The sequence below is a fragment of the Colletotrichum siamense genome, assembly GCF_013390195.1.
Source record: "Colletotrichum siamense strain Cg363 chromosome Unknown KSG_Cg363_contig01, whole genome shotgun sequence".
NCBI classification, from domain to species: domain Eukaryota; kingdom Fungi; phylum Ascomycota; class Sordariomycetes; order Glomerellales; family Glomerellaceae; genus Colletotrichum; species Colletotrichum siamense.
Window position 1 is genome coordinate 3101524 of NW_023501014.1, and position 24743 is coordinate 3126266.

General features: G+C 55.0%; 7 protein-coding genes across 7 annotated transcripts; 4 read left to right on the forward strand and 3 right to left on the reverse strand.

Moving 5' to 3' along the window:
• Positions 1 to 3636: 3636 nt before the first annotated feature.
• On the forward strand, positions 3637 to 4571 carry CGCS363_v000806 (uncharacterized protein; the record flags this gene model as incomplete). The annotated part of the gene is made up of 4 exons (XM_036632655.1): positions 3637 to 3728; positions 4211 to 4286; positions 4380 to 4440; positions 4507 to 4571. The coding sequence occupies 4 exons, from the start codon at positions 3637 to 3639 to the stop codon at positions 4569 to 4571; spliced, it is 294 nt and encodes a 97-aa protein (XP_036502613.1).
• Positions 4572 to 5346: 775 nt separating this feature from the next.
• Positions 5347 to 6963, forward strand: crnA (Nitrate transporter; the record flags this gene model as incomplete). Its single annotated transcript, XM_036632656.1, has 2 exons — positions 5347 to 5481; positions 5539 to 6963. 2 exons carry the CDS (start codon positions 5347 to 5349, stop codon positions 6961 to 6963), a joined length of 1560 nt encoding a protein of 519 aa, XP_036502614.1.
• Positions 6964 to 7487: 524 nt separating this feature from the next.
• On the reverse strand, positions 7488 to 8345 carry pmm1 (Phosphomannomutase; the record flags this gene model as incomplete). The annotated part of the gene is made up of 2 exons (XM_036632657.1): positions 7488 to 8195; positions 8256 to 8345. 2 exons carry the CDS (start codon positions 8343 to 8345, stop codon positions 7488 to 7490), a joined length of 798 nt encoding a protein of 265 aa, XP_036502611.1.
• A 1240-nt stretch (positions 8346 to 9585) lies between these two features.
• Positions 9586 to 13312, reverse strand: CGCS363_v000809 (Uncharacterized protein; the record flags this gene model as incomplete). Its single annotated transcript, XM_036632658.1, has 3 exons — positions 9586 to 10040; positions 10091 to 10779; positions 10827 to 13312. The coding sequence occupies 3 exons, from the start codon at positions 13310 to 13312 to the stop codon at positions 9586 to 9588; spliced, it is 3630 nt and encodes a 1209-aa protein (XP_036502612.1).
• A 2535-nt stretch (positions 13313 to 15847) lies between these two features.
• hsp16 (Heat shock protein 16) lies at positions 15848 to 16999 on the forward strand (the record flags this gene model as incomplete). The annotated part of the gene is made up of 1 exon (XM_036632659.1): positions 15848 to 16999. The coding sequence occupies one exon, from the start codon at positions 15848 to 15850 to the stop codon at positions 16997 to 16999; it is 1152 nt and encodes a 383-aa protein (XP_036501577.1).
• A 3290-nt stretch (positions 17000 to 20289) lies between these two features.
• On the reverse strand, positions 20290 to 23496 carry mcm4 (DNA replication licensing factor mcm4; the record flags this gene model as incomplete). The annotated part of the gene is made up of 3 exons (XM_036632660.1): positions 20290 to 20868; positions 20919 to 23071; positions 23124 to 23496. The coding sequence occupies 3 exons, from the start codon at positions 23494 to 23496 to the stop codon at positions 20290 to 20292; spliced, it is 3105 nt and encodes a 1034-aa protein (XP_036501576.1).
• A 493-nt stretch (positions 23497 to 23989) lies between these two features.
• ret3 (putative coatomer subunit zeta) lies at positions 23990 to 24714 on the forward strand (the record flags this gene model as incomplete). The annotated part of the gene is made up of 3 exons (XM_036632661.1): positions 23990 to 24116; positions 24181 to 24421; positions 24474 to 24714. The coding sequence occupies 3 exons, from the start codon at positions 23990 to 23992 to the stop codon at positions 24712 to 24714; spliced, it is 609 nt and encodes a 202-aa protein (XP_036501579.1).
• Positions 24715 to 24743: the final 29 nt, after the last annotated feature.

The following is a 24743-nucleotide window of genomic DNA, read 5'->3' on the forward strand; positions in this document are numbered from 1 at the left end:
GTAGTATACATACACAGGTCGACGAGAGCTGGTTGTTCCAAGTTGCGGGCAACTTGGTAAGCGGACATCATCCAGTGCACTATACATAGAACGCTTTTTGTTCCGTTTCAATTCAATCCTAAGTCGATGCGCTTCTGTATCCCCCATCCCCAGGACATACTTATCTAGCCCAGTCCTCAGAGAGATGAACGCTGAATCAATGTGACGGTCAGACAATCGCAGACAAAGTGAGACCCACCGAATAAGCTCATTCTTCAACCAGGTGCCATTCACCTTACCCAGCCAGCCCTAATTTACCACGCACATCTTCAAGCGGAAAAGAGGCACGCGAGCTATATGTGAAGACGCCCGATCAATCTGGCGATATGCAGAGCATGTGCGCATAATATGAGCCAAACAAACGGCAAAAATGGAAGCGAAACTTGCAAAAAATGAAACTGAGTGCCAATCGCTGACGGGAATTGAGCCCGACGTGGGGGTCGAACCCACAACCTTGAGATTAAGAGTCTCACGCTCTACCGATTGAGCTAGCCGGGCGACTGAACCCAGCTTGTTTTGTGTTGACGACCGAGGCGGAAGAGTGGATTAAGACGGGTTGGTGGTAGGCTGGCTAAGGTCGGTTGGGCTGGTCCACTGGCTTCAGCGGGTCTCCTAGGGCGGCTTGTGCGAGTCTGGCAGTGATGAGTGGCGGCGTTTGTAGTGCTGTGGATTTTGGTCTTGGGAAGCGGAATTTTCCAAATGCGTAGCTGGGTGCTGCAAAGGGTTGTGAATGTTGATCTGGGGTGGCCGACTCTGGTGTTGGTGAAAGGTCTCGTGGGTTTGGCGAGACTGCTTCGTTCCGGATGGCGATTTGAGGTTCTCGTTCGCCGGATCGTAGGTGAAGTCAAGAGTAAATTGCCCTTCAAACTAGACGAGGTGAGTTGTTTACCTGTAGTCTGAACACTGACGAAATAGTCCATGGTCTTTCTCGGGTGACATCGACGTCACACGCGGATGTCATGAGCGACGAGCTCGAATTCCAAGCACGAATCTTACTGATGCTAGTAGCCACGAGTCACTATTCTGTCATACTGAGAGATGGATGAATCGTTCCTTCAGATGAACTTTAGATGTAAGCCGGTATGTGAAGAGTTGGCCTATGAGTGTACAATAAGCTGTGAACGCAAAGCCAATAATGAATGTCGGCCGAGGTGAGGAAGGATTCACGAGGTGAGAGAGGTGACGCTGGTAGATTATCCGGTCGGGGACACTTCCAAGCTGAATGAATGATACCGTCAGTGGAGAGTTCGATGGCGTAGTCCACCGAATTGTGATGGCCGACAACACCGCCGAATTACCCCTGCGGAGGTTTCATACTGTGTTTGCTTAGAAGAGCAAGATAAAATCACGTCTCCGTCATTCTAAGCACGAAAATACTGGGCATGGTCAGATGTTGATCAAATTGCACCAGTACTCAAGCACTAGCCGGTGTATACTCGCAGCTTCTGTATTCTGTGTTGGTAAGGGGTCGCACCTGGCTTTCCTTGCTGTTACGATGGTCAGCAAAGCAGCCGATACTCCTTCTTGTGTTGGTCCTACTCTCTCATGAGAAACTAGGCGGTTGACGCTTTTGCTGTAACGTGACCCGAAATGCTCAGAGACGTCATCGTGAAACTACTAACGAGAGTTTGCGTCATGGTCTGGCTCGTCACGGAGTTTTGTAGTAGTAAGACCATTTTGACGATGTGATTTCAGTGATACTGTTGATGAGACTATGTCATGTGTAGAACCAAAACACTGTTACGATGTTCTGTAGCCTAAATGAAACGGCCATCTCAGGGTAAGGCCAATGCTCCACAGAAGTCTGAGCTCACCTAACATTGAACAATCACAGGCTTTGGGTGATATTTCGTGCTCTGAAAGGTGTGCACGTGGCATGCCTGGTGCCAGGCAGACTCACGCAACAACAGTCATGCTCTACGCCATCTTGCCTTTGCAAATCTTGTCGTGCCGGGCAAAATGTCGCTTTTGAATATCCGCCAAATCTCGAGACCGAGTACGAAAACAATTGTGTGCTCGAGTACAAGGGCAGTCATGGGTTGCGTTCGTCGTAGGCGGTCACGGTCAGTAAGTACCTTCGACGCCGTACTACCAGCGACAACGCCTTTTATCGCCGGACAGGCCGTGATGTCAAGCGAAGACTTGTATAACCAGGCATAATACTCGGCTAACGAATGTGTCAGTGTCTGTGTCATTCGTGATTTGCCTCAATCAGCAACACGCGATACAGTCGATCTCGTGAGCATATTGAATGAAGTAAAGATCATTCGAGACGAGCTCAAGCTATCGATCAGCTGCGGTATCAAGCTGCTGTTGAAGTTTCGATATCTTTTGACCTTGGAGACCCAGCTGGGCGCTGAAGCCTGTCGTTGGGCGTAGATACGAGCTTCCAGGAGAACCGGAGATGCAAAATACGATCCACTTGTTCGGTCGCGATGGTAATCGTACGGGTTCAGATGCGTGCTGTGGCGACATTTTGCGCGTCTCGCCCACGCCAAGTCTCCGAACCTGTCTCGATACTTTTCAGGCCGCAAGAATGATAGCTGGTAGCGCGAGTATTCTCTGGATGAGTTTGCGCGATCGAATGATGCGTTCTTGCGTCGGCGCTGCTGCCCAGACCTATTGATCCGGCTATGACAAGGCCACTGTTTCTTGGCCCTATGCCAAGATATGCCAGAAACGCAGGCAACGAAGTCGACTGAAGCGCTGTAGGCCCTTCTGGAGTGCACTACTCATCCGCAATCAGAGGATAAGGGCGGGCCGCTGCAAAGAGACCCTGGCAGACTTGTGCAATCCATGGCCAGGGGCAGCCAGAGAGTTCTTTCAGGGCCTTATCGGAAGCCTCAAATGCTTCCTTTCTGGTGATGAAGGCCCAGATCTACAAACAATGCTCATTCCCGTCGGGAAAGCAACTCACAATACTAGTTCGAGTACTTTCAGGCTACTTCAGCGACCCAAAGCCTAGTGAACAGCTCTCATCTCAAATACCAATTGATAGCCGTGGACGTTGAAGATAAGTCGGATGGCGCTTGGGCCATCATCTGTTGTTGAAGGTTGCGGCTGTCTTGTCGTTATCTCTGATGAAGCATCTCCGCGGAGCTTGACTTACACGTGCGAAATGGCGAAAAGGGTCCGCAACGCCGCGTTAGGGTGGAGGTTGGAAACGACCATCTGAAAGCCTGCAACTGATAACGGGCATGATGGATGTATCGATGACGACCATCTAGATGAATCTTCTTTGATTTTGAACTGCTGTTAATTTGAAGACAACACAGCTTGGGACGGGAGATGTGGTCGGATGGCAGAGAAAGTCTAGACCCCGTCACGGCACGGGTCCGGGAGGCCGGGGATGCACGCGGCGACGGGATGGGGAAACACCTGGACCAGACAAGCGGGTCATTAGCGTGGGGGCAGAGTGATGACATAAGCCATGGGCAGACTTTCTTGCGAACAGTGGGTGTTCTCTGCGGCCAGGGGTCTCCTTGGCTCCGCTATCTGTGTCTTATCTTGACCGACTCCCTAATTGCAGCCAAAGACTCGGTCACCCCAATTTTCGTCCACCTCATTGCGAGCTTAGCTCGGGGTCCTCTCTGGGGAATGACAGCATCCAGAAAGGGGGAAGCTGAAAGGGACCGCAGCATTGCCCAATCGCAGGCCGTCCAATTACACCAAAGGCGGACCGGGAGAGGGTACACGGCAGTTGATGCAGGATCAGCATGAAATCTTTGCCAATCTTCTGCGACAATGGAGAATGACGAGAGATTCCGTTTCGTACTACACCAGGCGTATGATATATTCATGAGAAGATAGGACAGTTGCGTCTGTTGCCAAGCCTGATGTATTTTGGTCAAGCTGCCAATCGTTAAAGCACCAGCGTCTGTCTTTGTCACAATCCGACCAACTATTGGTCTAGATTGTAGGGAGGCTAAGCCAGTGCTTGAAAGTTTATCATCGTCGCCAAGAACCCCACTAGATAAGTTCCTCTCTTTCTCACTCACTTCAACTTGGCCTACCTACAGACAGTCATCGTAATCATGGCAGCATCATTCGGCTCAACTCCCATCTGTCCCTAGACACATGCCACGACGAAAGGTCCGCGGAGATCGACACCAAAGGTTTAAGCACTCGCCAGTCAGCTATCAGAGTCACTTTCTTATCTCTTGGATGCCAGGGGTGGGGCCTGGCTCACCCGTCCCGACCGCATCTTGAGCGCCTCTCGAGAGCCTCCAGAGATAAGCAATAAGCTCGTAAGATTCCGTTTGGCTCAATTACTCCCAGTCCCTTGAGGGCTCCGTCCAATCATTTCTCCTGGAAAGCACTCTACTGACCACCCCGGACAGGCAAAGGCTGTATCCGTCAAGACAAGGCGTGAACCTAGTGTCGGACTCTCTTGCTTGGCCCGTGGGTTCTCTCATTCGGGCCTTCGTTATCTTGATGCATAGACTTGCTGCGAAGTTCTCTGCATAGGCCACGGCATTGTTACCTCGGGTAGACAGCGCGTCATCCTGTTGAGGGGAAAACCTGGGGAATAGCTCATCTACCCGCAGGCTCGCGATAGACAGTTCCTCAGCTTGACTTCCCGTTCTTGTCTTATCAAGACATCAGCTTGCTGTGTTCCGAGACAAGATTTTTCTACGACACAGCCTGGTATTGAAGAGTGCTGCTATTTGGGCCTCGACTTCGATTTTCACGACTGAGCGGATCGAAGTATCGCGCAAACCCAGCACTTTGGCTTGAGAAACCACCCTGACGCCTCAGACTACCTACATTACAGCAAAGAATTCGACATTTCCGCTCTCTTCCCGGCAAGAAAGTCTTATCAGGGAGATCGACGAGTGAGCCCGCTCTTAAGGCTCCCACGCCGCTGGTCCCTCCTGGCTCTTAGGCTTGGCCCGCCTCCCGTCCCATCGACACACCTCCATCACACTCTTTTTCACACCCCCATTTCCCCTGCACCTCCACAGACACAGAGAGCAAGGGAGCGTTCGCGGCAGACGTCCATTGGGATTAGCGTGGTGTCTCTCCGGAGATGCTTCAACCACCTCCTCTCTGCTGAACACTATGCTACACAAATGAGGACGCCCATATAAATCCAGGACAATCTCCGGCCGAATACATGATCTGTTTACCTGTATTTAAGCACTCAACGACAGTAACACGATAACAGTCCACGACAGGGTAACCTTGAGGCACCAAGCGCCTGGATTCCAGCTCAAAGCCAGCCCGCTTACACGAAAAAGAAGGACTTTGCCCAAGACCCCACGTCATACCACGTCGACTCCGGACGGATCGACCGAACCTCTCACCATGGAACTTTCCATTCTCTGGAGGGCACCTGAGGTGAACCCCATCAACCGCAAAGCCCGCAGCATCCCGGTCTTCAACATCTTCAATGTATACGCGCGCGCCTTTCACTTCTCTTGGCTTGGCTTCATGATTGCCGTGAGTATACACACGACCGTCTGCTTGATTTCCGCCTGCTAACACGCCCGCGTCCAGTTCTGGGCCTGGTACACCTTCCCGCCCCTCCTCACAGTCACCATCAAGAAGGACCTCAACCTGACCACCGCCCAAGTCGCCAACTCAAACATTGTCTCTCTCGTCGCAACACTCTTCATGCGCCTCATTGCCGGCCCCGCGTGCGACCGCTTCGGCTCCCGCATCGTCTTCGGCTCCCTCCTGCTCATCGGCAGCATCCCCATCGGCCTCGCCCCCCTCGTCAAGGACGCCACGGGCCTCTACATCAGCCGCTTCTTCATCGGCGTCCTCGGCGCGACCTTCGTCCCCTGCCAGGTCTGGTGCACCGGGTTCTTCGATAAAAACGTCGTCGGCACTGCCAACGCCCTGGCCGGCGGCTGGGGCAACGCCGGCGGCGGCATCACGTACTTCGTCATGCCGGCCGTCTACGACTCCTTCGTCCACGCGCGGGGCTACTCTCCCGGCCAGGCGTGGCGCCTGACCTTCATCGTCCCCGTCATCTGCCTCCTCGCCTGCGGCCTGGGCCTCCTCCTGCTGTGTGAGGACACCCCAACCGGCAAGTGGGCCGACCGCCATCTCCACGCCCAGGAGAACCTGCAGTCCCACGGTGTCGTCGACGCGAGCCCTGACGTCGTCGACGTCCCCGGCGGCATCGCAGACCGCAAGGAAACGGCGGCGGGCTCGATGGTCTCCGACGAGGAGAAGCGCAGCAACCACAGCAGCAACAAGAACGGGCAGCACGGCGTTCTCGGCGACCACGAGGTGCGCCTCTCCCGCGACGAGATGGTCGAGACCGCGCGCGGCGACACGGTCGTCAACCCCACCTTCAAGGAGGCCATGTCCGTCGTCCTCTCCCCGCAGACAATCTTCCACATCGCCACCTACGGCTGCTCCTTCGGCGGCGAGCTGGCCGTCAACGCCGTTCTCTCCTCCTACTACCTCAAGAACTTCCCCGCGCTCGGTCAGACCGGCGCCAGCAACTGGGCCGCCATGTTCGGCTTCCTCAACGTGATCACCCGCCCGGCCGGCGGCGTCGTCTCGGACCTGCTCTACCGCTACGGCGGCCAGAACCTCTGGCTCAAGAAGGCGTGGATCACCGTCTGCGGCGTGCTCACCGGCGCGCTGCTGCTGCTCATCGGCCTGCTGAACCCGCACGACGAGGCGACCATGTTCGGGCTCGTCTTCCTGATGGCCGTATTCCATGAGGCGGGCAACGGCGCCAACTTTGGCCTGATCCCGCATGTCCACGGCTACGCGAACGGTATCGTGAGCGGTGTCACGGGCGCCGGCGGCAACCTTGGTGGCGTCATCTTCGCCATCATCTTCCGCTTCATGGACAATGGCACCAACTACGCAAAGGGATTCTGGGTCATTGGGTGCATCCACATCGGGGTCAACCTGTTGGTCTCGTGGATCCACCCTCTGCCGAAGAGCCAGCGGCACTGAAGTGTCCTCCTGGGGTGATGCAAGGCTCAATTTTCTGTATTGCTATGTAATGAAATGATTCCGGAATGGACGACATAAACGATAGAGTGGCTTACAGGGACCAAAAAAAGGGTTATGCTCGGAGTAGGGGACTGGCAATTATGATATCCATGGGCTAGAGTTTTTAATGTTAGCAAGTTACAATTCGGAGCGATTAAGACTTTGAGCATTCTAGCCCCTTAACAAGTGAGCGAGTCGGGAGCCCAGAGAAACATACTTCACCCACCGAGAATCGGGCTCGACTTGGGCCGGTAGAGTTCCACCGTATTCGCATTTTCGGGCGTTGCCCATATCTTCAGCACTTGATTGTTTTTATTTGCTCTAAATTCAGTTCGTAAGGGATCTCTGTCTATCTCCCCGTCAAGGCAATTGCGCATCCGCAAAACCATCTGGTCTTGGTATCATCTCTCCTTTTTGGTTGGAAACCACCCACCCCCCATTCAGTACCAGTATCTCCGTCACAGCCTGCTGTCCTCTCGCACGCTTCACAAGTCGAAGAGCTCCTTGACAATGCGCATGGTCTCCTCGGGGCCGCTGACGGCGTGTCCGATGGTGCGGTTGTCGGTGTAGATCTCGTAGTCGTTGCCGCCCTCGTGCGTCTTGTCGCCAAAGAAGTGGATCGTGTCGTAGGTGATGCCGCCCTCCTTCTTGGCCTCGCTCTCGAGGTGGCGCAGGCAGTACGTCTTGTCCCAACCGGTGGGGAAGACGTCGAAGGAGATCATGCCGCCAATGGAGAAGGTGAGGCCGAGGTGGCCAAACTTCTCGCGCAGCTTGGCGACGAAGTCGCGGCGGACGTTGTGGATCTTGTCGTAGTCCTCGAAGGCCTTGCGCTCGTCGTTGGAGGCGTTACGGCCGACGGGGGAGATGTTGACCATGCCGTTGCGGAACTCGATGAAGGTGCCGCGCTTGACGGGGATGTCGAGGTCGGCGATGTGGTGGAGGGCGAAGCGGACGAGCTCCTTGTAGTTGTCCTCGCCAATGTACTTGATGAAGCTGTTGGAGGGCAGCGGCTGGCCGAGCTTGAAGGCAGTCAGGCCGTTCTCGGAGAAGCAGAAGTCGAAGAGGGTGGTGACCGGGGTCTGGGCGTCGCCGAGCTGCTCCTGCTGCTTGTTGAAGTCGGAGCCGCCGACGTAGCCAATGGCGCACTTTTGGCGGAGGCGGGCGAGGAGGTCGAGCATCTCGGGGGTGGCATGCTGGTTTGGAGGCCAGGGTTAGAGGGTTTGGAGGCGGAAAGGGGGAAAGGCAGAGCTTACGCGACGGGCGGGAGTGAGGGTCTCGTCGACGTCGAAGAGGCAGATGGTCGTCTTGAGGGGACGCTCCTCGAGAGGGGGGTAGGTAGCCATTGTGACGGTGGGTGATGGGTGGTGAAATGTGTTGTGAAGCTCGAGCTTGCCGTTTGTGACGTCGCAGAAGTCTGGGAAGGATCTACTTATGCCAGCAGAGACAATTGCATAGGGCGGTCAGAAGCAAAGGGGTTGAGATTGGAGCTTCCTTTCGGGATGTGGATGGGTATGCGCGGGGTCGACTTTCAGATGGCGGGGCAGGGGTAAGGTCACAGGCAGGTGCAGTGCTGTGGTGGGTGCGTTTTCAGGGTCTGGAGTGGTCTTCCTTGGATGGTGGGTAGGTACTTAGAGGTGATTGGTGCTTTGAGCTCAGGGAACCAAGAAATCTTCCGGGTGGTGAATTGGGTTTGGAGGGACGTTTAAATAAATCTTGTTCACAGAGACTCTTTCAAAGCTGAACATGGTATTTGATGATGTGCTTGCACCATTGGTAAGCAATCGCATGGTGAACATGTTCTCAAGTTGACAGATCTCAGTCATTTATTAGCCTCGGGGTGATCTGTCCTTGTCTTTGAGATTGTGTTCTGGACAGCTTGGCCATAAGTGAGGGATTGGCATCGAAACGAGATGAGTGTTCTTGACTGGACCCAAGCTGGACATTGTTTTGAAACTTGATGTACGCAAGATGGGGTGGCAGTGCAAGTGCTTGCGATTGGCGATGACGATGGTCTCTGTTCGGGTTTACCCAACACGGAAGACTAATAAGAAACCAAAGCCAGGAACGTGTTCACAAGGGCGCAAAAGAGCTTGAGATTCAGACATCGTGTCCTGAAGCTGGGTAGGTGAGGTGCTCATGCCAGACAAGCGGGTGACAACTTTTGGCGGCCGCTTTACTGCAGGGGAGGAAGGATGACTGACGCCCGTGCGGTGTTGCAAGGCGCTAGGTCAGGTACTGCGGCGAGGAGGTGGATCCCCTGCGTATACGGACTCTGTATTGAGACAGGTCCGATCTGGATGCTGTTGGTCTGAGGACTCTAGAATCAGGCTCATGTGTGCGACGGTTCATATGAACATAGGAAATTTGATGTAGATAATTTCCCAACCATGAATCAATTTCACACCGGGCAGCAGATGATTTGAAGTTCAGATTTTGTAAATTGGGAATATGGATAGTAAATGTAGGCTTATATCATCAGGTCGTCAAGCACTCGCTTTATGCCTTATCGTTTCTGGAAGTCGCCTGGAAAGGTGTGAAAATATTAAAATATTCAAGAAAATAGCCTCCGACATCCACGCTCTTCTATCCTAGGTGGGGCACAATGACCGGGCCATACTTCGTCGGCGCTGTGAAAGCGCCGTCGCCCTGCACAACGAAATCCACGGCCAAGCTCAGCTTCGTCAGGCCTTGGCCGTTGGCCTGGTTGGCTGCGTACTGAGTACCCGGGATGGCCTCCGGATCGTAAGCGACCACGGCGACGTAGTTTCTGCGGCCCATAAGCTTCTTGAGCTCGCGCGCTGAGCCGCTGGCGTCGGTGTGGAAGATCTCCATCATGTCCTCCTTGGTGTCTGACACCTCATGGTTGGACTTGTGGCCGTTCTGAGGGACGTAGAGGCTCTTGTTGTTGTGGAGCAATTTCAAGATGTAGTTGCTGGCGGGTTGGGCGACAATGGGCGACGTGATGATTTGGTACATCGTCTTGTGGTCGCTGGGATGAGTGGGATCATGGACCAAGCCTGCACCCGCACAGTTGACGTCTGAATTGGAGTTAGCTTTGGCTGACGAGTGAGGCAGGGATTTAGCTTACCTCCTGACATAAATGTCATGCGAATTCCCTTCTGTTGTGCGATGCCCTGGAGGGTCCTGATGAGGTACGTCCTCTCCAGATCCTTCGACTCGTGAGTCCACATGTCCTTCAACACCTCCGCGAGATCAATCTCTCCGAATTGGTTGAGGACATTGCCCATGAGACCAGACTTTCCGACGGCCTTCTTTACCTGCGTGAAGCCCTGTGCCACGACCTCCTTTCCACCAACAACACCGGCCACTGAACTGGTGACCTTGCCGAGCAAGTTGTATGACATGTTGACCGCCTTCTTGCCAGTAGTAACTGCAGTGGCCAAGCTCTCAACTGCCTCAAGACGAGGGTAGACTAGAGGAACTGACACCATCCAGATGCAGTGCTGCACGCTGGGAGGTAGCGTTGCGACCTTGGGGAAAAGCCCTTGGTAGGTCGGGCCGGCCATGACCCGGGTCTGGTTTCTCTCAGATCGGCAGTCAGGTCCAACGACAACGACAGCAGGTCCAAGATACTTCACAAAGTGCCAGCCCTGGCCGGTGATTGTGAACAAGTCCGTGTCATTGCTGACGTTGCGGAGAATCTCCACGGTCGTGTGGTGCTGGAAAAGTAGGTACATCTCGATGGCTATGCGGCCGACGTTCTTGAACATCTGCGAGCCCTGCATGTACTCGGGGTACGAACCGAAGCCGTCAAAGCTGCGCAGGTCAGTTTCGAACTAGACAATTGGAACCGACAAACTTACATGTCATGGTCGTCAACCTGCAAAATGTGAGGGATCTGAGCAAAGGCCTCTCTCAGGTACGGCTGGTCAAAGTGACTGGTGTAGTAGTGGAAGTACGCATGCGAAACGTCCTCCTCATGGCGGGCAGTCCACTGTGCGTTTTTCCTGTTATCTCTGCCGCTCATGGCCAGCCACTGCTTCAGAAGAGGCACCTCCTTCCATAACCTGTCACCGTAAATCTGGTCACCCAAGCCGAGCTGAACGTGGAAACCTCCGCAATCCACGTTCTTTTGCAGCACATCCTTCCACATGAAGCCTACACCACCTAGCTTAGAGCGCTCATTCTGAGACGTCGATGCAGCAAAGTCGTTGTTGGAGTGTGCAATGAAGCGCCAGCCGTTCTCGTGACGACCGGCAACGACAAACTCATATCTTGTGCATCCTAGGTGGGACGTCACGGCATAAGTCCATCTCTCGGTGCTATTCTCGCTCATGGGCAACTCAATATCGTACTTGTAAAACGACCAGCGCTGATGAGTGTAGATATTGTGCGGCACCAACTGTCGCGGATTAGGAGAGAGGTCGGCGCTCAAGTGAAGATGGATCGTAGGAGGCTGCGGTGCTTCAGTCACGATCATGATACTGCCCAACCACGTCCCCTTCTCCATGTCCATATTGCAGTAGCGCAGATACGGCCCAAAGTAGACGCCGTTCGTTGGCTGAATCTTGTACATGTCAACACCGGCACTGGGAGGAGGCCCAGAAAAGCCGGCGGTAGTGGGAGTCTGCGATACGGCGACACTCATGATGCTCTCAGCATAGCCAGGGGTATGAGGAGGGAACATTGGGGACGCCATGCTCTGCTTGCCAAACATGGGGGATGCGAGGGGATTGCCGTATGTCGAGGCCGTAGGCGACAGAGGCGCCTGTTCATGTTGGATCGGGTTGGGCCCCTTGGGAAACTCCCACTGGGTAGCCTGGGAGGCAAGATGAATGTAGTAGTATTGACCAGAGTTTTGATCAAGATGAGCGATCCAGCCCTCGGGCAACGGAGGGGGTGAGGATGGTCCAGCGTTTTGAAAGTTGGCAGGAACTTGTGCAGTTTGCGCAACCGGAGTGGCCGCAGGTTGTGCTTGTGCTTGTGCTTGCGGCTGTTGGGCCGGTCCTGGAGATCCATTCTGCTGCTCTGGTCGGGGATCATTGGCGAAAGCCGGATGTCCTTGAAGAGCGGGCGACGCAAGCCCTGCAGCCGCGGGACCAGCCGTTGCGGGCTTCTTTGGGGGAGATTGTGCGACAGATGTGGCTACAGACGGCTGCGAGTCTGCTCGTTGCCGAGCCGGACGCTGCTTCTCGGCGGGGTAGGACGAGTTGCCTCCGGGGTTGACACTCGAGTAAGCTGGGGGAGGGTCGTTCGCATTCATGCGTGCGAAGTCTTGCTCCAAGACGCTCACCTGCAGGGCAGGCTGGTCTCCCTCGTTTACCGCTTGTTGAGGAGGAGGACTGAACGTGGGTTGAGTAGGGCTCGCCACTTGGTTCATACCCTGGTACACTGTGGGAGGTCCATGAGGCTGGTTCTCTGGGTTCTCAGTAGGTGTCCATGGTCGCGCGGGCGGTGGTGCCCCGCCATATTGCGCCAATCTCTGAGAAGCAGCAGAGTTTTGGACTTGTTGCGCCTGAAGGCCGGTCAAAGTTGCCGTGCCCGAAATACCAGAAGCAGCATATCGAGCCTCGATGCCACCGCCAGGGATCACTCCCGGCTCAACGATCGGGGTCTCGGGAGGGGGTGGAGAACCTCTGCTGGCGCGTGTGGTAGAGGTGGAGGCAGTGGAAGCGAACCTGTTCACGTTGCTCTGGCCAGGCATGTCGAGATGCTCAGAGCTCTGAGACTGAGGCTGAGAAGGCGGCCTTGGAGCGTAGCTCTGAGCAGGAGGTGTTGAGCTTGATGCGCCCACGGGAGGAGGATAGTACGGCTTCTTGGTGTAAGAGGGGTAGTTCGTCGTAGAAGCGGCCGGGCGCTGGGGCTGAGGAGCGTTCAAGGGCTTCGCAAAGAAGTTACCCTCCTCGCCAGGACTTGTTGGAGAAGTAGCTCCCAGAGGCCGCGGACCAGCGCCGCGTCGCTCTGCGAGGGTCGGGCTCTTGGTCTCAACAGGGCTGGTGGCATTCAAGCGCGGGGTAGTATCATTGTAGTCGGAGCCAAAACGCTTCGGGGCAGTGATGGTAGGCTTGCTCGGTTTTCCAGGACGGAGGTCTTCTTCGTCGGGATACGGAAGAGGCGCGGCGGAGCTCGAGGCGCCGGGAGGCAGAGGAAAGGTCGGCTTGGAGGTGAAGGAGGACGGGGTGCCCGAGGCGGACGGAGGGGCGGGGTACTTGAAGCGGTCGGAAGAGGACGGCTTGGGGCTCTGAGGCTTGAATATTCTCAGAGGCTCGACGGTCGGGCTGTCGCAGTCTTCCTCGGAGGGTTTGCTTAGAAACAGCTCGGCGTCAGGGACGCCGCGACTGCGCTCCATGGCGATGGGTCGTATCTAGATGGACCGGTAGGTATCTCGAATCGACTTGCGCAGGTACGCGACAGGCTTGGTGCAGTCTGAGTATGCGAATGACGCACGGCGAAAGCTCAGGTCTGCAGGTCAGGGGGAAAAAGTTATTTATAGGAGCTGTCGAAGCTGGTGGTTTGTTGTGTCTGCCGTTGGCTACTGTAGCTCGAGAGGATCGCAGCAGCAGATGGGGGGTTGGTGGGGTTCAAGTCTCACGGGGGGAGGTCGCAGAAATGGCCGGCCGCTCCGTCAGGCCCCGATGGATGGACGAAACAGATGCGATGCGGCACCAAAAAAATATTGAAATAAGGCTGAAGATTTGTCGATTTCAGAGCGAAAGGGAAAGGGGGGAGTTCGACCTTGAAAAGAACAAAACTTGACAGATAGGACGACAGGCGTCTAGGTTAGGTAGGTAGGGTTTGGGTCTGGCGGGAAGCATTGGGCAGAGTGCAAGTCAAGCGGCATGGGATGGGATGGAACGGGGATCTGGGGGGTTCTTTCCTGCTCCAGCGGCAGCAGCGAGGGCGAGCGAGAGGAGGGGAAACCTCTCATCTCATGCTTTACACCTCACAGTTCACACACACACACACACCTGGACACATGCACCACACGCTTCCCGGCGCCAGAACGGGAGGGGAGGCCTGGCCGGGCTGGCATGGCATGGCATGCCGCATTTGCAGGGAATGAGCCGTATTGGCCGTTGGCCGTTGGAGACAGCTGCCTCAAGAGGAGAGCACAAGTGGCTCGTCTCCCCTCAGTCACCTCCAAGCGGGCGGCATCAGTGAGCCAAAGAACCTGAAGCACCCATTACTATGGAGCCCTGCATGGTGGCATCTTGCCTAACGAAGCTTGGTGATTGGCTGTAGGTGCTGGGCGCTTAGAAAGTGGGAAGCAGCAAATGGGCATCTTCACTTGAGAGTTGCAAGCGCCTGCCCATGAAAGCGAATTGCTTGGCTTGAGCCTCCAGCCCTCTCAACAGAGTCTAGAGCAGCACAGCGGAGCGGAGCCACTCGACTTCGTAATGCGCACACGGCGAGATGAGAGAGTGATTTGTTGTTGACAAGGTGGATGCGGCATCTGGTATCCGGTGAGTCGACGATGCGCCAAGAAAGGGGGAAGCGACTGGGCAGTCAGTCTGCATCCATGGAGAGCGTAAAACATCACTTGATGAGTGGAAGCGCCGACAATCTGCGTACAACATGCGAAGGAAATCTGGGAAAACATGCAGGAACGATATCCTGAAATGATAGCCTGAATGCAGGCGGATAAATGAGAGCCAATATGGGAAATACCTATTGCATGGAATAATAATGGGAGAAGAAAACGAGAAAAGCCCGAAGAGGACCCGCGGCACAGACACAGGCTCAAAGGCCTCTCGAGTCCCGACGCCCACCGCGGGACTGGCCGAGAAGTGGTCCAAGCTCCGTCGGTGAATTACCTAAGCCGGCTCTGGTCCAAGCTTCGAGCGTCGTGGACCCCGACGAGATGGAATGTCACTGGTCGACGTCGGAGTTGTTGGTCACTGTCATTGATATTCATATGAATCCCATCTCGACTCCTCGGCAAACACAACAAGGACTCGGACTCTGATACAACGATGCCCCGGCAACTTATTCCGAGAGCGACACATTTCCAGGGGCATTTGACTCACACTTCAAGCCTTACGTCTCGTCCACGAACAGCCTAGACCATCCATGCATTGAGGCCTCAGTTGGCGTGCGCGTCCCTGCCCGTGTCGGTGGCGAGCCACAACCCAAACACTTGTGGCACTCGCAACCTTTCAGCTGCGCAGCGGTACCGCACAACGGGACCGAGCAAGCCACACTCCCCCCACAGCGGTGCCTTGTTACTTTCGGCCCCGAACTCTGGGCTCCCTCATCCCATCTCGCTCTCGCTCGGTCACGCCCCTCACCTTGCTGCGGACTGCGTAATTCCCTGACGAAATAAACAATGACACCAGGCAAACACCAACAAACGCGGCTTCGACGCCTGGGATAACCCCTAGAGTCATTGCGGCGCCGTCTCAACTCGGTCTCCGACGCCACGGTGGACTTGTGGACTTGTCCAATACAACTGAGGCGTCGGGGCTCGGTGAGCATGTCTCCCGCCCTCCGCCTCCGTCCAATGAGCTGATGCCCCCCCTCCCCGGGACGCGTGGCGACATCGTGCTTCCCATGTCCATCATTCGAAACCTTTCTGATCTGTTCGACAGGGTGACTACTGGTGTAGTGTACGTACGTCTGACTGGTGCAAATCGGCGTCGCAAGTGCTTTTGCCTTCACTCATGCCCGATATCAGATGGTGGTATACGCATGCTTCTGCCTCACAGCAGTTCGCCCAACGTGATATATAAGACGACTCCTGTCTCCGTCCAAGTGTTGGTTTCTCTTGTCTCCATCCGCAGCTTCAATAGCTTTACGATACACTACCATCACCATCTCCAACAACAACCCTTCACTTACACACATACACACACATCCAACCCGATATCACCAAGCAACAGCAATCATGTCTTGGGCAGGCCCAAACGGCAACAACAACCCTTTTCCCCGACCCGGCGGTCCCCAGCAGTTCTGGAGCTGGGTCAACTCTGATCCCAACGCCCGCGCCGGAGCTGGCGTCGACCACGCCGGCCCCTGGGGCGGTCCTGGCTTCCCCTTCCACGGCGCCGAGTTCAGCTTCGGCGGTCCCGGCGGATGGGGTGCCTACGGTGGCTGGGGCGACCGACGAGGAGGACCAGGCCACCGCCGCGGCGGTGGGCGATGCGGTAGCAGAGGCCGCCATGGACGCCACGGACCCCGCCACGGTGATGAGGGCGACGAGACTCACGAGGACATCATGCGCGACATCGACGACGCAGAGATCTCCGACAAGGAGAAGGACGACTCCCCCGAGAACATGAGAGACAGCCCCGACGAGGGCGGTCCCGAGCACGAGCACGGCCACCACCACGGTCCCGGCCGACGCGGAGGTCGCGGACGCTTCGGCGGCCGCGGCGGTGACGGTGACCATTGGCGCCACAGCAGACACCATCACGGCCCCCACGGTCCCCGCGGTGCCCACCCTCCCCCGCCTCCACCTCCCCCCTTCGGCGCCGGCCCGCCTCCTCCCCCGCCCTACGGCCACCCGCCCCCTCCTCCTCCCCCGGGCTTCGACTTCACCGGCTTCCTGAACCAATTCGCCGGTCACCCCTTCGCCCAGCAGATCCGTGACTGGGCCTCCCGCTTTGGCGGCCTCAATACCCCCGACGGCCCCCGCGGCGGTCCCGATTTCGGTGGCTCCGCCGGCCCCAACGACGACTCCTCCTTCACTCCCCCCGTCGACATCTTCGCCACTGAGCGGTCGTACGTCCTGCACTTCGCCCTGCCCGGAGCCAAGAAGGAGGACATCGGCGTCGACTGGGACGCCGACAAGGGCGAGCTCCGCGTCGCGGGCGTCGTCTACCGCCCCGGCGACGAGGACTTCCTCGCCACCATGGCCTCGAGCGAGCGCCGCGTCGGCATGTTCGCGCGCTCCGTCCCGCTGCCGCCTGCGGGCGCTGAGAGGGAGGAGATTGACGCGCTGTCGATCACGGCCAAGATGGAGGACGGCGTGCTCATCGTCACCGTCCCCAAGCTCGAGAAGGAGTGGACTGAGATCCACAAGGTCGACATCGAGTAAGACCTGTCCCTCGTGCGACGAGAGGCAAACTCGATTTTTTTGGTGGAAAACGGTTTTTACGGTTTATAAATAATGAAACGGAGTACTACGGAGGAAGGATCATGAATTTTGAGTTTTGATACTTCAGGACAGCTGTATTAGGTAGCTATTATGATAACCGTTTACCACCAATGTATTTACCAATGTGGCTGAAATTCAGAGATTGTGAAAACGAGTATTAAATATGAATCATTGCACTTGACCAAGAAGCCTTCAAATCCTTTGCTCGGCTATGACAATGAACGTTGTATACCAACAAACGCCTCTAATCACCTCGGTAAACATGCCCTGCAACCGTGCCTGTATTATCCTCCATACACCCTTGTAGTAAGCCAGGCTTTCCTCCGCTCCGATTCAGTCTCAGGCCCGCGACGAGAGATTAAAATGCTGTGAAAACCAGAGCCTCAACGGTATGACAATGCTGCTGTCCACGGCGAGAGATTAAAATGATGTGAAACCCGAGCCTCATGTTTGGGGGGTGGCCCGCCGGTCGGCTCATGGAGTTTCGTGTGCGACGTCGAAAGAGCAGGTACAATTTCATTCTGTAATTATACAATGTACCATGAACAGGTGTTACAGGTTCTAATGAATACACACTCCCCGCATTCTGGTGAGCGACCACGTACGGCAACGGTCATTTCCACTTGCCTTTTTGCCGACGATGTCGTTCCCAATGTTAGCGCCGCGTCAGCGAAGGAACACGAGGGTACGAGCACATTCCAGTCGGAATAAATGCTTATGACTGGAAACTTTTCTACCAGGATTGTCAAATGATTGAGGTTCGTCTATGTACTGGCTGTCTGTATCACCCAGCCCCCTGAGGCCATTCTACTGGCAGTCAACCTGCCGGCGTTGTGTAGTCTTTTTGGAAGACGGAGCTACATATACATCGCGACGGGTAGATAGGGACACACAATAAAACCATAGGCTTGGTCTTAAGTCAACAGATGGCTTATGAGATCTGGAAGGCTTCTGTAAGTAGGGCAGCAGCAATGCTATGTTAAGCTATCGCGAATCGAGGGACGTTATTACTTTCAATATGGCTATCGTGGAATGATCGAGTGGTTGGATAGAAGATTCTGTAGTTTTCCGTGTTATTCTCTTAGTATTTCTTACAAAACAACTCCAGACACCACCGGTGAAGGGCACTTAGGATGAGCTGACTAGCTGGAAATTAGGTTTAAATCATATTTTCAGAGAAAATCTTAAGAGTCAATACATGCATATATATATATATTTACGGAGCAGCTTAATTAAAAAGAGACCACGGAATGCACTCGAAGACTGAGTCTAGATCGAGAACGAATAAACAGTCTCAGAGCATACACGATGTGCTCAGTGCGAGGGGAATTGAAGAATGCCTAAGAGTTATGGTGATGAAATTAGAATCGGGGGTTATTCGGCGACGACGAGAACGTATATGCATCTAATAGAAACTGCAAACAGGGACTTTGAGACGTTTTGAGAGACATAGAGGACTTGTGGCCAAAAGAAGTGCCTCCACAGAGCCTCACAAGGAAACTCTTCAGAGAAAACCAAAGAACAGGTACTTGTACTTCAATTGGCGTGGCTTGTCTTCCATTTTTACGAGAATGCTAGCCAGCTATTTGATAGCAACCTACAGACTTTCTCTGTGGGAGAACGATTGGTCTTTGGGATCACAATTCTCCTCGAAGCTGCCGAGCTTCCTAGCTGAGGCGGACTTAACGGGAGTTGTCGGCCGTGCGGAAGGCAGGTAAGTGGTAACGCAAGGTCGTGGGTTTCTCTTGCTGTTTCAACGGGTAGTCGTTATGTTGACGTCTTGGGCTTAAAGATCATACCAAATGGCAATGTTGCTGACAGTATTACCAACAAGATATACGGAGGTGCATAGACCGAGGACATCGGAAATGCTGGACGGGAGGCCTAGCCATAGAGTTTGCTCCTGAGAGTCTCGGATAAGTCTGAGTCGTGCTTCATGTTGGCCTGCTGGTTCCCTTCTGCAGAAAGGTTTGGTGGCAAGTGTAAAGGTTTCCATTTCTCTGTCTCGTACAATCTCTTTGACAATGCAAATGATGCTTAAATATCCTGAATTAACGACGGAGAGAACTAAATGGAACGATGGGTATGAACAAAGCTCAACAAACAAGTAAGGTGACCCGGACTACGTAAGGGAGGAATCCTGGTAATTTCATTATGCTTCATAGAAAATCGCGCGGAGATTCTGTCTCGAACCAGAATATCTCCGGCTAGGCTAAATAACAGTCATGGGCTTTGACAAACAACATAAAACGATGAAACCCAGTGAAGGGTTACTCCATACGCAGTATTCATCCCCTCAATGATTGAAGACGACATCAGTGACGGAGACGGAAAGCTACTGACCCACCGCGAAACACACTCTCACGACACCCCAGATGTCATCTTTGTGCGCATATTGTCAGAAGAATGCCTTTAATGAAACCCGCTCGCAAGAACCTCATTATCCCCCTAAACATTTCAGTCTGACACAGTGACGCAAATAACTAGTAGGCTCAGAACGCATCCGATGTAGTGCGAACGACACCCAGGCTCACCTCAAACCACGGGGCGGTAAAAGCACCCGGTAAATAAATTATAAAAGGAAGAAAACATCAAAAAAGTTCAAAAAGCGAGGTTCGAACCCAGAAGCTCTGGACTCAGGTAATATGGAATCGCGCGTTCAGCTGACACGTTAGGCCATCACTGGGCATATCCACGGCCACTTTCCCTGCTCGCTGTGGCAGACTCCCGAGGGAAGCCACCTTACATACCCTTCTCTCCGGGTCAGCAGCATTCACCGCAACGTCGCCGCTTAGTACCTAGGTACCGTAATTCTCTTGCTGCTCAAAGGAAAGAACGGAAAGGCAGGCTAAAAATACCGACGGAGGAGGAAAGAAAGCCACAAGTAGAACAAAATCCCCACGCGCACTTCTCGTCAACCTTGACGCAGGTCGCTGCTGCCTTTCCTGGTTACAACACGCAATATTCTTCTACGTGTGTATAGGAACGCAAAGCATCTCACTTATCTTATAAACGCCAGTTTGTGGACACCACACTTTTGGAGAGATATTTGAGCTTGGGAATCAACATCCATTATATCTTTACTAAACGTCATGCTTCGAATGCAGAACGAAAACAGAAAGCCGACGCCAAAGTCCCTTTCTTACCATCCCGAATAAGTATCTATCAAAAGATCACATTCCACATAATCTCATTCATCACATCGCCACGCCGATTTTTGCACCTTAACTTCAGACAGCCGCAACTCTTCTCACACTCCTCCTCGCGCCCTCACCGCTGACCATAATCAGACCCTCCATCTCCAGCGTGCGCATCGTCTCGTTAAAGTCAGCCTGCTCGACGGGCATGCTGGCACCCTCGCTGAGCTTCCTGGCAACTTCAGCCCACTTGACAGACTGGCCGCCGCTGGTGAGCTCGTCGAGGAGGTGAAGAACAGCCTCCTTGATCTCCTCCTTCCTGCGGCGGTCCGCAGAACTCGTGCCCTCGGTCAGCAGACTCATGTCGATGCGACCTTGAGAATCGGTAGCAGCGGTCTTAAGGGCGGAGCGAATGAGGCGGGCAGCCTCCTGGACGTCCTCGCGGGTGACAGTCTCGGAGAGACGCATCTTGGCGTGCGCCTCGGACAGACGAATCATGGACTCGAGCTGTCTGGTGGTGGCGGTGATACGCTTCTCAGCGGCGCGCACATCTTGACCAAGCTTGCGCATCTCAAGGTACTGGTCAACCAACTCCTGAGCGGCGTCTTGCGCGATGGTAGGGTTGATGGTGGAGCGGGCGTAGAAGATGTAGGAGGTAAGGAATTCGACAGGCTACGAGAGAGTTAGCTCAATTCGGGTGTACAAGCCATCTATGGACTTACGAGAATGTCGTCCTTGGTGGCAGCGGACTCAGGCTTGTCCTCCAAGTACAGGGAGAGAAGATGGCGAGCGAGGCGAGCATCGCTCTTCTCGTCGACACGGTCCAGAATAAGGTAGACCAAGTCGAAACGCGAGAGCAACGTAGGAGGAAGGTCGATGTTCTGGGGCACAGGGAGGTCGGGGTTGTAGCGACTGCCAATAGGGTTGGCAGAAGCCAGGATACTGGTTCTGGCGTTCAGGGTCGTGATGATACCAGCCTTGGCAACGGACACCGTCTGCTGCTCCATGACTTCGTGAAGGACAGAGCGGGTGGCATCTGACATCTTGTCGAACTCATCAATACAGCAGACACCGCCGTCTGAGAGAACCAGAGCACCAGACTCGAGGACAAGCTGGCGACTTTCAGGGTCGCGAGTGACATACGCAGTCAAACCGACAGCAGAGGAACCCTTTCCGCTGGTGTAGATACCTCTAGGGGCAATCTTGTGCACGTAGGAAAGAATCTGAGACTTTGAAGTAGAAGGATCACCGCAGAGAAGGACGTTGATGTCTCCTCTGTACCTGGGGCTTCCACCCTTTTGGAAGGTCTTGTTGGTGCCGCCGAAGAGCTGCAGAAGGATTCCCTTTTTGACGTCGTCCATCTCGTAAATCGAGGGGGCGAGCGAGCGAGCAAGGAGCTCGTAAATGTCTGGTCGTGCAGCAGTCTCCTTGATCTTCTCCACCTCCTCTGGAGTAATCTTGCGATTCTCCTGGAGGTTAGGGTCGTTCGTCTCACCCTCCTCACCCTCGACACCCAGCGTTGAGGCGTCAAGACCCATTCTCTTCTTATCGACCTTTTGGATGTGGACAACGTCGACGAATGTTCTGTACACACTCTTGATGGTTCTTTGGCGGGGGTTCACACGCACAGGGTTGACTCGGAAGACACCAGTGATCTCAACGCGGTCACCTGCCTTGCAGAAGTCTACAAGCTCGTTGTAGGCGCAGATTGAGACAGAGTGAGGAGTCTGACCGGCAGGGACAGCATCGGGAGTCTCTTGCAGCTTGATGACCTGCTTGTCCTCAAAGGAGCATCTGTTATGGATGATCTGCATGGAGTTCTTGGAGGCGCAGCGAGTTCGCGGGCACTCGGTAGGCTCGCGAATCTTGCCTCTGTCAATGCTAACGTTGACAGAGTGATTGCAGACGTTGCAACGGAAGAAAGCATCCTTCATATCGGGGATGATAGGGGTGGTTCGGATTACAAGACCCTTGATGGTGATGAGCCGGTCCATATCGGAGGGGTTCAGGTCTCGAAGGTTGGTGATCTTCTCGAGGCCGTAGGGGCGGACCATGTAGATCATCTGAGAGACTTGGTCCTCTTTGGAGGTGATGTCGGTGGCTGGTCTGGGAGTGGGAGCATCTGTGGGAGTGGGTGCATCTGAGGGTGTTTCGGGGTGGTCGGAGCTGGGGAAAACAGGCTCTGAGCTGGGCGCTGTGTTGCTTCGCCTCGCAGCATCACCGGCGCTGCTCTGAGAGTTACGCTCCCTCAAGTCCTCGGATCTGGCCAGCTCAACCATCATATCGTGGATAGACTGATCCATAATCGGGATGATTTCTTGCGGGTAAGCCTGGAGATGGTAGTACAGCTTGCGAGTAGGCGGGTAGGTGTTGAGATCCTGCATGTTGAGGAACAGCCTGGTGCCACCCAAGAGAAGCATGTTCTCAAGGGCCTCCCAGTAGACCTTCGACTCAGCATCAGGAGCTTCCCGAACCTCAGCTTCGGACAGTCCTTCCCGGTACATCTGATACTTTCGGGTGAAATTCCTCAGGAAGTCCTTGAAGGTCACAAAGGTATCGTCGATCGAGACGCTGGTACCCCAAATGGTGCTGTCGGCCGCTCCGCCGAGACGGTCCGCCTCCGAAGTGTTGGGGTCGGGGTTGCTGAAAGAAGGCGCATCGGAACCGGGGGCGTTGGTCACCACTCTTCCAGCGGGGTCCAGCACAAGGCGGCGGCGCGGAGTTCTGAAACCCTCGGAGTGAATGTCACCTCTCCGTGAGCGGGCACGGTCAGAGACGAAAAGACCACTGCTCTCACTTCGGAAGTCTGACTGTGGCGGCCTCACCGAGCCACGGCCTGGGCTGGAACTGGGATCGTATCGGATGGGGGACGATTCTGCAGTCGTGTCAGTCCTCAATCTTCAGTATACATGCCTAATCCTCCTTACCTCTAGCCATTCCACTCGCACGCGGGGTTCTGTCACCATCGCCGGTTGACTGGGTATCAATGTCTTGACGCAGCGGTGAGCTGGGAGCTGGGCCAACGTTGGTGTTCTGGCTGCTGCTGACGCCCCTCAGAGGGGACGAAACATCGCCATTGGCAGGTGCATTGCGACTGCTTCCCTGCGCAGGCGAGGACTCGTAAAACAGAGGGCTCGATGCAAGCTGAGAGCGGCGGGTTGTGCGGCTGGGCGTCTGCGCAGCGGGCTCCTGTGCAGGCGCGGGGCTGCTACGGTCTGCATCCGGATTGTTTCTCGTGGACCGGCGGGGAGTGGTACCGGCCGTTGAGCTTCTCGTCGACCTTTTTGTTGGCGATGACATTGTTTTGAGGTGTTTGTTGACTTTGCGTCGATGTATCGTTGAGGGATTGTTCGAAGGTGGGATGGGGGGGGGATTGGCGGGATGCAAATGCGACAAGAAAGAATATGCGTGTTGCTGGGGAGAGGGGAGATGTGGAGAGCGCTCAGGAGCAGTTGAAAGTGGGCTGGCTGCAATTTTGGAAAGCACTTTACGCGCTCCCCCGGTGCTTGACGCGGTCGAAAAGGAGTTTCGCGTTTTCCACTTTACGCGTGGTGGGAAAGGGCATGACAGACGTGGCCCGTGCGCCTATCGTGGCTGCCAGGGTGGCCCTCAGAGCAATGGCGCAGCGCCGGGCCCCTGTAGTCCGGCCGTCGGCGAAACCACCCACCGACTTGTACGTGGTCAATTGCATCCCGCCATAGCTCCCTACAAGGCATCGTAGACTTGAGGCTCAAGATACAGCAAGCTAATCAACAAAGCGCATCCCGGCGCAACGCACATAAACACCGTCAAGATGGCTCCTGGAATGTCCCTTTTCTCCGTCAATGCGATCCTCATCCTCAGCACAGAGGACGGATCGCGGTTATTCTCCAAGTACTACACCGCACCCCACCACGGCCCTTCGGCGACACAGAAGGACGGTATGCGCTTGCAGCTCCCAATGCCAGCTCCGAGCTCGTGACTGACGAATAGTGTCGATCGCAGGCCACGCCGGCTCCGCAAGCAACCCCTACGGCGATGTCAAGTCTCAAAAGGCCTTCGAGAAGGGCCTCCTCGACAAGACGGCGAAGCAAACCGGCGACATCATTCTCTACGACAACCGGATCGTTCTCTACAAGATGGAGTCAGACGTCATGATGTACGTCGTTGGAGGTGTCGATGAGAACGAGGTGCTGCTGTATAACGTCATTCTGGCCCTGAGAGACTCGCTTCATCTGCTGTTTAAGTAAGTTGCAGCTTTAAAAGCCAGGCGCTGGGCGATGCTAACCCCTTCTCAGGCAATCTGTCGATAAGCGCACAATCGTCGAGAACTACGACCTTGTCTCCCTCGCCATTGACGAGATCGTCGACGACGGCATCATCCTCGAGACCGACCCTACCATCATCGTGCAAAGAGTCAGCAAGGCGCCGGCGCAAGACGTGGATCTCCGCCGCATCGACCTCAGCGAACAGGGTGTCAACAACCTCGCCCAGTTGGGCAAGTCGAAACTGGCGGACTGGCTGCGACAAGGGTTGTAAGGGGGCGGTGCACGAGCGAGATAGGAGGT